Source organism: Meleagris gallopavo, chromosome 10 (assembly GCF_905368555.1).
Source record: "Meleagris gallopavo chromosome 10, MGAL_WU_HG_1.1, whole genome shotgun sequence".
NCBI lineage: Eukaryota > Metazoa > Chordata > Aves > Galliformes > Phasianidae > Meleagris > Meleagris gallopavo.
The window spans coordinates 6,731,046-6,747,930 of NC_139413.1; the positions used below are offsets into that span (position 1 = coordinate 6,731,046).

A 16,885-nucleotide genomic window follows, 5' to 3' on the forward strand; every position below is an offset into this window, starting at 1 on the left:
GTGTTTCCATTTTCCTCTCCATGAGCTTTTTACTTCCTGTTCCTCAGCAACTGCTGGGGCTGTATCAGAGGGATGCAGTGAGCACACACTCATCTACAGAGCTATTACAGAGGGGAGCCAAGTTGGAGGCACCACCACAGTGCCTGGTCTCCATTTCTCAAGGAAGGTCCTGCACCAGGGCCAAGCACATTGCAGACCACACAAGGACATGCAGACAAGCCAAAGGCTGTCAGCACGGAGACAGGGCCTTTTCCCATGCCCAAATTGTTGGAACACTGGTGCCAGGGGTTATGCTAGAGAGACATACATAGCACGAGGAGAAAGTAAGAAAGCTGGAGGAAACAAGTTCTGTGGCCTCCTAAGTAAATAATGGAGCCACTGGCTGTGGCTGAGAACAATGTGCACTCAGCCCATACCGTGGAAAAGGCCAGGGTCTGCAGATCAAGAGGTCAGTAGCCAACAGAGAGGGCCCAGTCTGGGTTGACAGTACTTGCTCTTGCTGGTTTGAAGAAAAAGCCAACGGCCCTCTCTAGAGGAGCAGATCAGCAGCATGATCCTTGCAGGCACATCATTTACAGCTTCTGCAGGTAGAGAATCTCTTGCAAACACCAAGGCATTTGTGACAGCACTGGCTGTGGACATGCTTGCTGTCAGAGCTATGGCCATATTTGAAATTTAACCAGCTGAGGCAACGTTTACACGAAGAATTGAAATAAAAAGGAGAAAACAAAAGCAAGGCACAGTTTTGCTACACAGAAAGTTCTCTCGGGAGTGAAAGAAAGGAAAGAGGCTGGAGAGAGAGCAACTCCATTAGGCAGAACCACCCATGGCTTCTTGGGAAGCGCAGAACTTGTAAACAAACTCCCCACACGGTCTGCAAGACGAGACATACCCACTTACAAGACAAACAGCTGTACACAAGAGACCAGCCTAAAAAGGCATGCATTCCACTGGAGGCTTACTTCAAGAGCCAGAGCTGGAGGATTTCTGCCTCTGAGTGTGGCAGCACAGGACTAAGAGGTATGGGCACGTTCCCTTCTGTGCCCAACGAGGAACTAGCAGGAGCACAAAGGTGCAACTTGCCACTGCAGCAGCTCTGCTCTCTTGGTCCACCCAGGCGTGCTCAGCTCTCACAGTTTCAGCCAACGTGTGCTGAAGTGAGACTTGACTTTTTACAGCTCCCGACCCCATTTGTCGCTTTTCTTTCTTCTGGTATTTATATATCCTCTGTGGTTAACACCAACACAAGAACACTTCAAGGTTTCCTTCAACAGCACTGACTTCAACTTTAAGTGCTCTTTTACACCTTGGTCCTCTACAAGCACCACAGATTCCCTGGCAGGCTTCCTCTCAAAAAATGCTTTTATTGCTTCTCATGCCTTAAACAAGTTGTTCCTCAGTATCACTTTTGACTTGACTTCTTATGCTTTGATATTAAGCCTCCCAGAAATGGTGCTCCATTTCTAATTCCCTCATTTGGCTATTTCTAATTCCTTCTCATTGTTTTAAGAGAGCTCTTATTTCTAAGAGCCTACTTTAATGTATTATTTAAGCTTCCCGGATTTTCTAAGGTCCTTTTAACGGTCCTTTTGCATGGAGGCTTTAATCTTTAATCAATCTCCATACCATTTGCCAGCATTTTACCCTATGGTGTTTGCTTTGCATGTTTTCCCATCCTTACGTAGCCCTTAACCTTTGAAGCTGACTTGCAGTATGTACTTCAGCATTTTGACTTGTAGGCAGTTACTGATAAAATTAACTGAATTATTTGATTTCTTATTCTTCAATAAGCAGCCATCACTTTTTTACTGGCGTGGACCTTCTCTATCACCCACTATCACTTGTAGCCTAATGTTGAAGTGTCTCACTGATTTAAGAGTGAAGACTGGTGAGAGCCTGTACTCACAGCTGAAATGCCTTTATAGGTTGGATGGTATCCAGATAGTGAGCTGAAATTTCCACCTGTCTCACTTGGATACATAAAATTACCTCATTTATTTAGAAACTGTGATTAGCCCTTGCTCGAAGAAGAACATTTTTCACGCAACCTCCGTGCAAGTTTTTGTCTGCATGGGGCAACTGCTTTCCTCTGTGTGAGCTTCCCTCATGCAATACATTTGCCAGTTAATTAAAAGAAATAAATCACTCACATACGCTGCAGAGTGCCTATGTGAATGAGGCACGCTAATAAAAATAAGTCACTTTCAAAGGCCTCTGCCTCCCAGCTACAGCAAGAGGAGATTTACGGCTTCAAGATAGGAACGCTGCCTTGAACCAGAGATGCCTCTTTTGCACAGCAAGGGGCAGCTCAGACTGCTGATCATTTCTCCATCCACAGCCACCCAGAGCGTACTGCTGCTGTGCAGGGACATGCCACCACCTCTTCACACGGACTACTGTGGAACAAGGGACAGGACAGAGGCAGATGGTGGAACAATGCGCCGGGGGATGACTGAAATTGAAAATCTCAGGGTGTATTTTTCAAATGCTTTCCCACAGCAATCCCGCTGCCTTATCTACAGAGGCTCAGCTGGGAGAAGGCACAGGTAAGGTGTGTCCTATGGAGCGGGTGAGGAAGAGCTCCTGCATGGAAAGCTGGGCTTGGGAGTGGAGAGCAGGGCAGCATCATGCCAGCCCCGCTGGCTGCAGTCTCCTTAGAGACTGCAATCCAAACACAAAAAAAGACTGTCTTGGACTGCTGTGCTTCTCCTAATCTCTAGGTTTACTCCAGTGATGTCCTCAAGACAGAACTCATAAATGTGAACCTCTTCTACCAGTTCTTTGCAGTTTTTTTTTTTTTTTTAATGTTTTTACAGGGTGAGCTCATTATGGATAATTATGATTCAGATCACAGCAGAAATAAAAGAGCTACCAGTAATCAAAGCTGGCCTACGTATCACAAACATAAAACTGTATTTGCCACGTCCAATTTAACACTAAGAGGAATTATGTAATCTTAAATTTACAACACTTGAAAACGTATCAAAGCAGATCAGCTGGACTGAAGGCTAGAATTACGATGTGCTGCACAAACACAGTTTGGTACAGCTGAGATGGTGAACACCACCTCACCTCAGGACTGAAAATTTCTCTTTGCTTTGCAGCCCACTCTGCAGCCTGGTGGGAGAGCATACCCACATGGCAGTGTCAGCTCCAGGAGCGATGGACATCGAGAGGGCAGGCTGTGTGCAGTGAGACACACGCACTGGGTTCTGGCATGCAGCATCCATACTGGCAGCTGACGTCATGGGTTTCCTTTTTCTTCTACACTGGGGATTTTATATAGCTTGTCTTTCATATGGAAAAACAATCTGGTGTAATAACTCGACACAGGCATTTGACATACTAGATGTGAAGTCCAATTAATTTATGACTCATTCTCTATCCCTCTCGGACAGCGTGTTCCCAAGAAAATGCCATCTGCAGCATTTATCCTGTCTATACAGAGAAGACCAGTCGTGCTGGGGCTTTGGTCTGCTACATCACACAAAACCCAAGAGATTTTCATAATAGCAAAACTGCAAAAAGACACAGAAGATCTTCTGAAATCGTCTTCCTGTTCTTATGAACACATAAAAATAGGTTACTTATTTAGCAGTTTAGGTAAACAGGCCATTATGAAAAGTCACTGGGGAATAAGTCTTTATGATTTCATTTCTTGATCGCTTCCTGTCTAACTAAACAAACATGAACTCAAGTGACACAGATTGCTTTTGTGTGCAGAATACTTGAACCATTTCTGTCATCATTCTATGAATAATTTAATCATCTTTTTCCTGTCAGGGACAACATATATTAACAGAAAACTGGTGGGAAGCACAGCATCCCTCAAAGGTTGTCAATTCAGGCAACGATCAATTTTGCAGAGAGGAAAGATCAGGGTACATCACTCTGAAAAGAGAACAGTAACATCTTACAATATGACTAAACTCTGTCATTAAAACTTCTCTGCAAGGTTTCAGGCCCAACCTCTAGAGCAGAACTCAATACAAGCATAAAGGGTGAAGGACATCTGTGATACCAGCAAACAATCCTATGAGAGATTCTCAGCCTGAGGCCAAACACAGCAGCTTTGAGAGGAAGCTATGGGAACAAAGATCTGGCTTCTAAGCATCAAGAGTGAACCAACAACACCTGGAGACAGAGTGTTTGCTGAGCAGCAACCTTCAGAAAAGTTCACCAGTCTATGGTTTTAGACCTTCATTTGATGAGTGACAAGGAATTCTGCCTTCTACTCTGAAAGACGGAAATGGCATCTTTTGTTCGCTTGACCCCAAGGCAGAGGATGTTGAAGACTATATTTATTTAACCCCAAGACATGGGAACTTATAGCACATCATCACTTCCCAAAGAGATTTTGTTTTTATCTTCCTTCTCAGCCTGGGTGGCTTCTATTTGCTTCAGAGACTCCTCAGAGTTTGCTACCAGCCTTGGACATCTGCTGCATGCAAATACTCATGCTGCAAAATCCCTCCAGTTTTGATCAAAAAGCCTTACCATTAGATTTGCTATTGGTCATTTGAATTGAAATGTGTATTATTTCAGAGCATGAAAAGACTTATGGAGTCTGTCACATCGGCAGGATGAGAATTGCCACAAAGGAAGGCTGAGGAAGTGGCTGCGATCAGAAGATGCCCAACACAACAGAGCACATGGACTTTACAAAACTCTCCATCCCACTCAGTACTTTTTTTTCTGCTAAGAGCCTCTGGGTGCTGTGTTTTATCACAAAAAGCAGCTCCTAAGAGAACTCTATCCAGGTACACATAAATTATAGAGGGCAAGCACACAAGTATCTTAAAGTATCTTAAAGAAAACAAGACCCATTGTGAGTGACGTTAGACTAAGGACCTATCCAGAACATTTGTAGAAAATTCAAAACTCTGTCACAGCTGTCAATTCTTAGAAAACAAGGTGAGGAACTTCAGACTTAGCTGCTGACTGGACGTGCATTTGCTTATTGCTATGCAACTGAAATCCCTGCTGTTCAGCATCCTTACTGCCTACGTTCTCCTTGCAGCAGCTCTCTCTGGGATCAGTGGCAGCTCAGAACTCAGTAACCTTTTCCAGTGACTTATTCCACATACTGGCAGATGAACTGATCTGCATGAATCAGCTTCCCTGTAAACAGCCTCTGGTCCTGACTTACACATTTACATACTACGAGCAAAGGAAAGGGGAGAGATTAATGCACAAGGAAATTAGTTTGGCATACAGGATGCCTGGGGGTCCCAAGAAGATGTACAGCCCTTCACCTCCATATCAGCAAGAATGTCAAATCATGTCTATCTGAAGACTGTACATTAGTCCTTATGAAATAAACAGGAAATCTGAAGCTTAGTACCCAGCTGGTTGGTTTCCACATGGACAAAGGCCTGGTACTGGCACTAACACCACTGCATTTGGAACTGGCAGAAAGGCCAAGGACTCTGTAACTATGCTCTTCCAAGACATGGAGCACTGGCACTTTCCTAAGGAGAAATGCAGTAAAGAGAGTATCTTCTTTGGCTAAATTTTGCATGCTATCTCCTACAACAGACAGCTGTACATATGTTCTCACTTTTGTACACTGCACAGAGAGGACTACTGGTGGTGTGTGCTGCACTGCAGAGCTGCAGCCATCCCACAGAGATAAAGGTCCCTGCTTGGGGTAGGAAGAGTGGCTTAGCTGTGCTGTACTCTATAGATTATTTTGATCCAAAGATTGATGTTATAACCCGCTGCATTTTTTACAGCAGTTAAGTAAATACAGGGCTAATGGCAGATGTTTTCATTTAAACTGAAATGAAAGGCACCGCCTATATGTCAATTTGGAACTGGTGTAATGAGCCAACAAGACTCTGAGTTACAATAAAAGCAAATTTAGGAACGAAATCTACTAGAGACTTAACTGGTCTCAAGTGCATAGTTAGATTTCTAAAATAATAGTTGCAATCCAGCGTAACAAACATGACTTGCTTAAAAACAAAAGCTTAAGTTTAACTGTAAATTGCCATTGGCTTTCATTCCCATGAGAAAGTGCGAGATATTTCTTGGAATAACTTCTCAGCACAGGCATACCAGTGATGTCCCCAGAACCATGTACAGCAGGAATAGGACTATGTAGCTCTGCTTTTTTTCCCCTGCAGGCTTGCCAGCCCTGGGGTTCCTATGTCCCACTAGACTGATCAATCCAGTGCTGGTTGCGTCCACAAATGCTGGGGCTTTGTAGTTGGGTAGAGGCAGGTTAGGATGTGGACACAGTTGGCTGCAGGAGCCTAAGGGAGAGCGGTACTGAGTGACAGCAGCTAAGAGGGGAGGGGGACCAGGGTGAGAGGCAGCACGCGTGTCTGGGGAGGCTGAAATGGAGGAGCTGATGGCATGTACTGGCTGCAAACTGCAGGAGTGGCCCAGCGAGCTTGGAAAGGGGGCTGGAACAGGGTGGGGAGGAAGTAAGAGGGGTGGGATTAACATGTACCAACACTGATTTTTGTTTTGTTTAAAAATATATATTTTTTTAACACCTCTTACTCAAACAGAGTTCACACAATTTCAGACACCTGCACAGAAGCCCTCAGTGGAGACTTTGCCAGCTGTCCTCATGCATGGGGCAATCCGGGCTGAACAAGAGACAGACCACATAGGAGAGGCATAAAAGGTAATGGCCATTTTTACTCTTTTAACATGCAATTACTGAAAAACTTTTATCAACTTCTTGTCTCTAAGAGAAATATCTTACTGTTCTTGCTTTGTACAGTATTCTCTTAAATACTCCAACTTAAACTTTCATTGTATTGAACACACACATACACACACTCCTACTACAAAGGTTTCTGTTGATACTTGCCATTAGCTGAAAAACACTAGTGCTGCCAGCTTTATATCTCGTTTTCCCTCCAAGAAGAATTCTGAAATGTTTTTCAGACTGTAAAGTAGACTCTGTACATTGATGAAAAGAGCCAGACAAACCTTGCAGAACTATGTCACTAACCTTCATGCACAGTCGCAGAAGACAGTGACTGACAACTCAAGTCATTTCCCAACCTCTGTCCTTACATTGCTCTCTCTTCCTGCTGCTGTCAGTGGGAACTGCTCAAATCAGCCATGGGAAGAGTCTGTAGGAGAGCACAGAGGGCACTCCAACATTCAAAGCATAATCAGAAAAGGATGACAGTCCTGCTGGTAGAGACTGTCCGAGTAGTTCAAAATATTCTTTTCTGAATGAACTGTAAGCTGTTTCATATTTGAAAAGAGCAACGGGTAAACTCCGTTACAAAGATAAAATGAAGATCCTGTAGAAGAAAGCAAGTGAAGAAGTTCTGAAAAAGTTCCAAAGCAGAGGCCATTCCACTTGCACTCTCCTCACCTCCACTGCCAGGGTTGCGGCAGAGAAAAGGAACAGCAAATAAGTGCAAGTGGAAAAGGCTCCCCTTCTCCCACTCCCTTCTCTGAGTCATGAGAAAAGGCAGGAGGGGACAAGTTCTTCCACTGAAAGTATTGCCAGATCCTCCCAGGGTGACCCAGCCTCTTCCAGCAGCCACTCCTCTGCAGGTGGATGAAGAGCTAAGGTGGGCTTTCTCCCAGCAAACAGCTGGGAGAAAAGCTTTGTTGTCAGCAAACTTCCAGATGCTTGTTTAGGATGTATGAGTCCTCGTAGAGGGAGGATAGGGTGGAGAAGCAATGTTCTCAAAGCAGAGAAATGGTTCTTCTCCCAGCACAACTTCTTAGCTAACAGCCTCCTATTAGTAATCTACTAATGAACAAATTAAAAATGAAGCCAAGTTATCCACCACCTTGGAATTTCTTCCTAGCACCTGATTGAGTGCCACAGAGGAAGAAATGTTTGATGGCATTGTTTACTTAGCCACTATCCTTGTGTCTGCTCCATTTCAACATCCCTGACCAAATCCCTGGATATTTTTTATTTCCTGGATTATACTGATGTTCTGAAGAAAAATCCCAAAGAACTCCAGTTAACTACAATTTCACAATGTTTCATTAATGATGAAGGATAAGATTCATCAGTGGGTTCTGATGTGTATTTTCCAAATCGTATTTACTCCAGTAACTGGAAAGATACTTAAGACTCAATAACATTTAAGAACAAATAGGCTGTAAATTAGAAATAAGAGCTTGCTCTCCAAGTGATAAAGTGCCTTATTTGCTAATTCAGCTCAGCCAAGAAAGGATTTTTGTAAGAGACATGAAAAGGGAGTTTCTGACTGACAAATGCCAAAAACAATTCTGACACATCTCACAAAAATTCCCCTCAGATAATTGGTTGTATACCATCACACTCGACTTACCATAGCGCTTAGGAAAGCGCAATTATTAAAATGTTGGAAGCCTGAACGGATTGTTTGTTTGTTTATGGAAATTCACATCATCAGACAATGTTTTCAGCATGCCTGAATTCACAAAAACATTTGGGTTTGTGATTCGCTTGTACTGTAAAACATGTAGGCTTTAAAAAGGCGTTACAGCGTATAGATATTCAGTAAGCAAAGTCTGTGCTGTCGCAGGGTTCACAGTGTGTGACAGTGACATTTTCCCAAACATGCCTTAACCTTGTGGCATCTGAATTAATGATATATTTATTCAGTTCATGTCCTATCTCTCATGTGGGACTAAAACGGAGATCAAGAACATTTCCTTTCACTAACAAGCCCGTGCCCTTAGTGAAAAGCTGTTTTCTCTGCTGTCCTGCAGCCCTCGAATATGATTGTTATTAATACTGACGGTGCAGTGCTGAGAGGTCCCTCTCACACTGAGCGTTGTATAACACAGTGGCAAACAGCTGAGAAGCTGATGGAAAGCAGTCAGCATCCCAACAAATCAGAAAGACCACGGAATTTGTCCTGCTAGGCAGCCCAAATGGGACAGCAAGGACAGTCTTCACACTCAATCTTTGTAAGTGTGTTAACGCTATAACGTGATGGAAAACACAGCAATAATAGTAGAGTGGAAAGCCTTTGGCTGCAGCAAATGAAGACAAGCCCAAGTGCAGCAGCTGTGGTGCAGAAATGAGTGAAAAGAGCTGCTTATCTTTGGAAGGCTTCAGGTAGGATCTCCAGGGAAAAACCCCCACCTCCACTGCCAACCCTTAAATGAGGTCTGGGGAGGAGTGGATCCTGGCTCCACCCTTTCCATCACTCAGGTGCACTGCACGCACCTGAGCTCCCCTGGGCTGGCCCTGCCTTCCGACCAGGTGCTCAATCACTACTTCAGGCCGTCACTTAGCATCTCCACTATATGCATGCCACAGCAGAGAAGCTAGATGACGTTCTGGCGACTCTGATCAGCTATGTATAAATCACCACGACCAGATGGCACTGCCATTGAGTCCTGAGGGAGCTACAGAGAGAGACAGCAGACTGTTGGCCAAGGCAGTCAGAGGTGTGTGGGTGACACCTGTGGCAGTGTGGGTGAAAGGCACGGATGAGACGCCAGCACCCCAGCTCCAGGAGGCACCCTGGCAACCACAGCTTAGAGGTGACCAATCTCACTTCTTTTTCAAAGCTGTGACAACCAACATGTGATCCAAGTTTGGTTTCCATACGCAAGTCAGATGCATCTCTTTGAAACTGTTCTCATAACAATCTCTCTTTCATGTTTTGCACTTACCATTGATGTTTACAGCTGGCAACACTATAGACATCTTTGGTCTTCTAGTCTTGTTATGTGTGGTGGCTGGCAGTAACAGGTGGTCCTGAAAAACAGGGGAAAAGATCTGTTAAATCCTCCCTAGAAGCATAGAGCTGGGAAAATTCCTTTCCATTCTGTGTTACAGGCATTCAGTGTAAAACTATTTACGACAGCTTAGCAATTTCAAGTTGTAGAGGGAGTCTTCCAAAAGTCACAGCAGCTGCTCATGCTGTGTAACCAAGAAGAAATCCCTATCTCATGCAGCACAATATGAAAAAGCCTTGATCATGTGGAAAGAGATGGAAACTGCTATTAGGCTCTCATTCAACAGAGTAGTTATGTATATGATTAAAGTAATTGAGCTTGACTTCAATGATATTTAAACATGTGGTTAAGGGCTTTGCTGAACTGGAGCCTTTACTGGCAGTGCTGTCTGCTTTCTATATAAATATCTTCTTGCTCTATCTATGTCAACTCATGCCACGTGCCTCTTGCAGCAGGGCCGTATCAGTGAGGGCTGTGATGGGCAGCAAACTATGAGCTCTGCTGACAAAAACTTACTGAGGAAGTCTGATGGCAAAGCTGTGCTTAGCAATTTATTTCACAGTGAGGTGGCTGGGTGCTGCTGTAAAACAGAAGCGTTCAAACAACCATTGGCTCTAGTAGCAGAAGCTGCATCTACAGAAGCTCCAGATGCAGACCTGGGAAAAATGCAGCCTTTCTTCTTCTTTTTTTTTTTTTTAATTTTATTTTTCCTAACTGTAGCTGAATTCAAACTGCTCAGGCTGATGTTCTGGGAAAATCTGGTTCATTCCTTATCATTCAGACTGTGTTGTTGTGCTATGCTGACCTAGACCACAGAAAGACCATGAAGAAGATGGAAAACTTCCCAAGCTTTTCAAAGATTAGCTCCTCTGCCTGCAGGTTGCTTCGCCATAACTCCTCAATATGCAGTGGGTGCTGTGAGGGAAGCATATTTTCCCTCTTAGTAATTAAGAGCAAAGGATCATGTTTATAGAGTTCACAAATGCAGTGTAAATTCCTAACTCAAGCTCTAAGTGAAAAAAAATCCTGCCGATCACTAAGCATCTTTTCCAGCCCCTCAAAAATTAATTCTAAACTTTTTTTTCCCAGTCTTTGTGTTTACTGCTCTCTCAATGCCAGTGATCTCACATTCAGCCTGTGTCACTGGGAAGAACCAAACCAACAGGTACCATCATGTCCAAACATACACCGACCAACTCCTTAAAAAGTCTTTGCAACCTCCCTAAGCCCAGACCCAACATCTGCCTTCTATTTTTCAAGATCCAGCCACGTATCTCACATGGGCAAACAGCAGCAGGAAGTTTGATCCTTTTTTCTCATTTCACGCTTTTCCATTTGCAAAACTCCCATGGTATCTTTATGAGACTGGCACTCAGAAAGGTCACATGCAGCTCTTGGGCTACCCGGTTAAGGCTGAGAACAGCTACACAAACACCTCATGTCTCTGGACAAGGTTTTGGCACTCTGAATTATATTTCCTTCAGGACACAGTTGTTAACTTCTTACTTTCAGGATAAGGGCATTTTTCCCATCGTTTTCAATGCTTCTGAGAGCCCACAGCAGTACTACCTAGCAAAGAACAACTGCTCTCTCAGATTACCTGTGAATTATTAAAACTAACTACTATTTTTTGCTAGCACATCTCAGAATTGGTAAATTACTTAACACTGGCTTAGTTTTGTTTCTAATGGTACCCTTACTTACTGTATGCATCAAATGTATTCAGAACAATCACAAGAGCTTTATAATTGGTGTAACCTCTACAGAAATCAACAGCAATGTCAGGAAAGACCATTCTATCTAATTACCTTCTTGGCTGACTTTTGAAAGGTCAGTGTGAAGCGGCAGACAGAAAGGAAAGGTAGAGAAATTGAGAGGATGCAGCATCCAGGCTGGTCAGAGGTCTGGAGCCCAGGGCACAAATCTACATGGAGAGGAGGAAGGAGTGGGGCTTTGCTACTCTCATCTGTGCCCTGTAATTAGCAAGTCCTCCAAGCAACCATTGGGTCTGAAGAAAGTTGCATAGGGAATCATCTTCAGTGAAGCTGCTCTACTAGCCAAGACATTAAAATTAACTTTCCCTTAACTTCCAGATTCTGAAACGCCTCCTAAAACTGCACAGGAAAGCAGTACATCCAAGCAGCAATTCACCTGCTGCTCCTCCATTTTCCTGGTGCAGATGGAACAGCGTGGGAAGGACTGCTGCTCCCACAGCAGATAGCGAGACACTGAAGTCATTTCCACTCACGCTTGTGTATCCAAGCACACACTGGAGTTGTGGCACAATTCTGGAGAAGACACACACAACAGGCAGTCAGCTGTAAGCCCCAAGTGCTGGCAGGAGCCGATGTGCAAGAGGAGCAGACTGTCTGTGACCTGGAGACAGCCCATCTTCACTACAAAGGACTGTTATGAGTTACTGTTTAACTTGGAGTTAAAGAAATGTATCCATCTCCTTGTCATCTTCAATTTGCAGGAAAGTCCCTCTGATTCTTGGTCCTAACTTGCATCAATGATGCAAAGTGTCATAAATATTTCGACAAGTTTGGTTACCTGCTGCATTCTCAGCAGCCTAGAAAGCTTCAAACAGTCCTGCAGTTTTTTTCAAAGTAATACTTAATTATTCGTATGCAACCCAAATGAGTGTAATATTAGTGACTAGGAAGAATTTAAACATTTAGGAACACAATGTGAATGCATTACTAACGTGTAAAACATTTTGTCCTTTCCTGTGTTGTTCAGAAGTACGCTGAATTGCAACTCTGAGGGGAATGTGATGGCGTTATTCATCCCTAATTTTAAACACTAGACAAAAATATCTAAAATTAAAATACCGTTTGTGATATTAATACATGGCATAAAACTGAAAATGAATAAAAGCAAATCCTACAAGTCAGCATCTGGCCCACGAGCATGAACGTCAACCAGAGGCAAAATAAATCACAACTATTACCCAACAACAGATGGCTCTGGCTTGGGCCAAGATTTGCACTTAGATGGGATGACAATTTAAATAGACGATGCAGACCTGAAAGTGCTGGCATAAAGACTGGAAAAACATCAGCCTGGAAAGACAGTATTTCAAATGAGTCCCAAGCTTCAGCATTCTCATTTTGCTTTTGATCATCTCTACAGTTTGGTGCTATTGAAGTCAGCTGAGATGGACAGATAGATAAATATAGATATGGATACTAAAAATCCAGCCACAAATGTATTACTTTTTTTAGTAAGTTGAGATACAGAAACACATTTGTTCTTGGGGAGAAAATCTGAAGTTATTTGTTAAACTTCTGATAATGATTGCATTTATTAATCCTAGCCACCACAAAACATTCAGGGTACTAGATAATTAGGATAAATCAACTGCAGTTAATTGTAAAAGTTAATTAAATCTTTTAGAAAGTAGGTACTGCTATAGAATGAATGTTCTCACTGAATGTTTGCACTTCCTTAGCTACTTCAGTCTCTGCTGATCTGCTCCTGGACTCAGCAGCACATAGAACCACAGTAGAGACTTTAAGGCTTCTTCCATAAGATCAGTGTCAAGGCTCTAACAGGGATTAAGGGTTGGAGACTCATGTATCTGTAACCCCCACAGTCAGATGGCAATGGAAACCCTATTCCACTGTGCTAGAATATTCCAAGGCTGGTGTTCCAACAGCTTCAGCCTGAGTCATATGACATGTGGCTTGCATCTCAGTGCAGCTACCACCTAGATGCATGACAATCTGCAGGTAATCTTAGCCTTCAAGAAAAAGAGCCCTTTTCTAGCTCTCCTAGAACAGAGTAAACATCCCTGCATATCATTTTCATTAGATGCAGAAAAATCATGCTGCTCCAAAGTTGTTTTTTTTTTCTTTTTTCTTTTCTCCTAGCTGGCACTTGGCTTTCAAATGTTAAGAACTGGCAGTTTTGTCAGTTTGGGTTTTGCAGCACGTGGTCCCTCAGCAACACTGCACCCAGGAACAACCTCTTCCCTTGGGACCAGTGTGCCACATAGCTATGGACACCAATGGAGCTCCTCATTCCACAGCATGGCTGTGATGTAGGAAAATAGTATCAGTGCCATGGGAAATGTTTAGAGGAGTGGTATATCATTTGCAGAATATCCTAGTGACATGGGACACAAAGATTCCCAAGCTCCAGGCTCAGCAGGAGCTGTCTTTTCTCCTACTCCGATGTTACGTTTCTCTCAAACTGACTTCTCGAGATTTTTCTTACCTTCCTAGCTGATCTGCTTAGGAATGGATAAGTATTATTCAAAAGAAGCCCTATATACCTGAGAAGAATGGGCATGACTTGATCCAAGTGTGCTCTGTTACAGTGTGGAATCTGCAGGCCCTATTGCTGCATCTCCTCTCACAAAGACTGATCCAAGATGTTTGGATGAGCCCAGCTCTCCATTAGAGACTCATCTCTGACAAACTAAGGACAATGTTTTCAAAAACAAGGGACATTTGTTACTTTATGGGAATAAAAGCCCCACAGAGACCGGATTAAAATACCAAAGGAAAATCTTAGAGCGTAGTTCTTGCCATCCACCCCGATGAGGAGATTTGATCTTTACCATTGCCTTGGAACCAAGCAATGTGCTAGAACACTGCAGCTAACAAAGACACAGGCAAAGCAAAGAGGGCAAGCAGAGCCAGGCACCTCAGCATGCCAGCTCTGTCCAGGCAGCTTTAGAAATTTTCTTGTAATAAACAAATACTGTAACTGGGCATTTTTTCATCTGTTTATGACTAACAGGTCTCCTGGGGAATCATGCCTTGACCTCTTCCAGCTCGAATCTTCACAACTGTGATTCTTGGAGCCTGTTACAACTTCTGCCCATGAGGGCTGAGGAACTTCCCACATCCAGCTTTCATGCTGGCACCTCCCCAAAGCTGCTGGAGGCACTGTTTTTATTTAACTGTGCTACCCCTGGTAGTGTCCAGCAAGCTAAAAACTAACCTATCAACTACCCAACCATGCCTAACAAGCTCAGGATGAAGGGGATACAAAGCAAGTGTTTATCTGATCACAGAAGTTGTGCACAAAATCTACGCACCATCTTTTAAACTTAGTTTTTCTAAACATCTGCTGGAATTTTAGATCAGTGAGAAGACTGGAACTTCTTTAGAGCTATGCTTTTGGCCTGTGAAACTGAAGTGTGCTTCCAGAGCCCCAAAAAGTTGCATCAGCTCCAGAGGCTGCCCTGGGAAAACCATTGAGGAGATAAGCTTTTTAAAACCCAGAGCTGACAGGAGGGCTGCTGGGAGCCAGCTTTTCTTTCTTCTACCACAGAGTTCACACCTTCTGATAATTTCAGAGTAACTGTTTTTTGGGCTGCCCGACTGCTGCCAGAGACATGACATTTCCATTCTGATCTCCCAAGCAGGCCAAGGAACCTGAGCTGCATTATGGCCTTTGGATGGAACCCGGTTCTCAATACAGCGGCACCTGAACCTCAGTTGCTCTTCAGCACACCTCTTTGGACACAAAAGGAAGCTATTCCCGGGGAAGAGATCTTAATGCAGCATACCCATGGCCTGCAGGCTTATTCTCATTTTCCACAGCAGCTCCTAATACTGCCAAGCACACAACAAGGACCACGGTGTAAATGAGAATCACGTCTTGGCATATCTGTTTCTGGTTTCCTCTGTCAGTACGAAGAATAACTGCAAAGGAGGTGTATGGAAGTTTACAAATTTGTACAGGAAACGGCTGTATAATGTCACTATTGTTGGGTTGGGTGATGGCAACCAGATGGCGTCCTGAGGATGGATTCACCAATGGCCATTTGAAAACGCCACTGGTTCTGCAATATTGCTTGTGCTACCAGAGGACATGAAACAGGGCAGTCGTTGTGGAACGATGGGTGTTTCCAGAGCTACTTCTGTCCTACCAGTGCAATGCGACCTTTGCATCAGAAAAGTAAGGGGATGAGTTTAAGAGAAGGGAATAAAAAAGGAAGACTGTTAAAAGCTCTATAGAAACTGTGAATCTCAGCCACAGCATTTACCCATTATATCACAAACTGTAAAAGCTGCACTGTTTTCAGAGTTGGAATATCATTTATTACTGTTATTATTTCAACATTAGACTTTATAAGCCCACGTGCATTCACCCACCCCATCAAGGATCCTCACAGCAAATACATCACAAGCAAAGATGTGAATGGAAGTGAGCAGAAGATGGGCCAACTACTGCAAGGAAGCTGCAGGAAATCTGCACTAAGAATTCACAAGGTCTGAGCCTCTTAGCACAATCTCTTGACAGTTCACCTTGAAAGGCCACTTTCAGAGCAGTAGCTCTGAAGTTTTCAGTTTAATTATAACAATTTAGCTTAATTTGAACAAGTGTCAGTTCAGTACATACTAAACTATATTGGCTGCACATATTATTTCAGTTTGATTTTGCTGCACATTAAAGAAGAGTTTGTAACTGAAAACTCAGCCCCCACCTCCCAGCCACAAAATTCTATTACTCTTCTCTAAGTTTTAATGCTATTTTGAGACTAGGGAGAAGGGAAACTGTCCCATAACAGGAAAGCTCTCAGAAGGAGTGAGAAAGAACTGCTTTTTCTGCTTTTATTTTGGCCAGAAGTGTTCCTATTCACACCAATGCTGTTCCAAACCCAGTGTTTCTATGCGCAGGTGGTTTTTACAGCCTATACATCGCACACAGCAATGAAGTGATGAGATATGCTTTTTATTTAAGCGTTTTACCAGAAATAACTCAATCCCACAGTCCATAAAAAGTCCTGTAGTGTAAGATTACACTTTTTCTGACATTCCCAGTCTAACTTTTATAAATAACACCTAACTGTGCTCCTTCTGGACACTATCGCTGCAGAAGATAGAGTGGCCATCCAGCTCAGTTCCCACATGAAAAACTCTTTAATGGAGAGGTCCTCACTGCCTTTTATTATCAACTGTGCTACTACCAGATGTGATATGGCCTGGGCTGCAAAACTAAACCAACTGGGAAGTATCTCAGTGTGAACCAGAGCCTTGTGAAAATCCCAGAGACTTCAGAGGAACGGAAAATTCACCCTATCACAAGGCTCTTTTTTTGAGGACTTTCTTCCACTCTCTTCCAACAGCAGCACTGCTGCAGGTCGATGAAGGGCAGTGCTAAGCATGTGCACAGTCTAAAGGAGAACCAGTGGCCAAGGACGTCTTCTGGAGTAAGAACTAAAAAAATTATTGAGACTAACAAGGATATGGAAACC

The 16,885-nt window shown here is 43.4% G+C and overlaps 1 protein-coding gene across 2 annotated transcripts in view; it reads right to left on the reverse strand.

The window, feature by feature from the left end:
- The window catches only part of ATF6 (activating transcription factor 6), a 72,023-nt gene that overhangs the window by 6,410 nt on the left and 48,728 nt on the right, over positions 1 to 16,885 (reverse strand). For both annotated transcript variants that reach the window (XM_085231283.1, XM_085231282.1), the window contains exon 15: positions 9,604 to 9,688. In XM_085231283.1, coding sequence (XP_085087409.1) covers positions 9,604 to 9,688 — 85 coding nt within the window. The remainder of the gene's footprint in view (positions 1 to 9,603; positions 9,689 to 16,885) is intronic.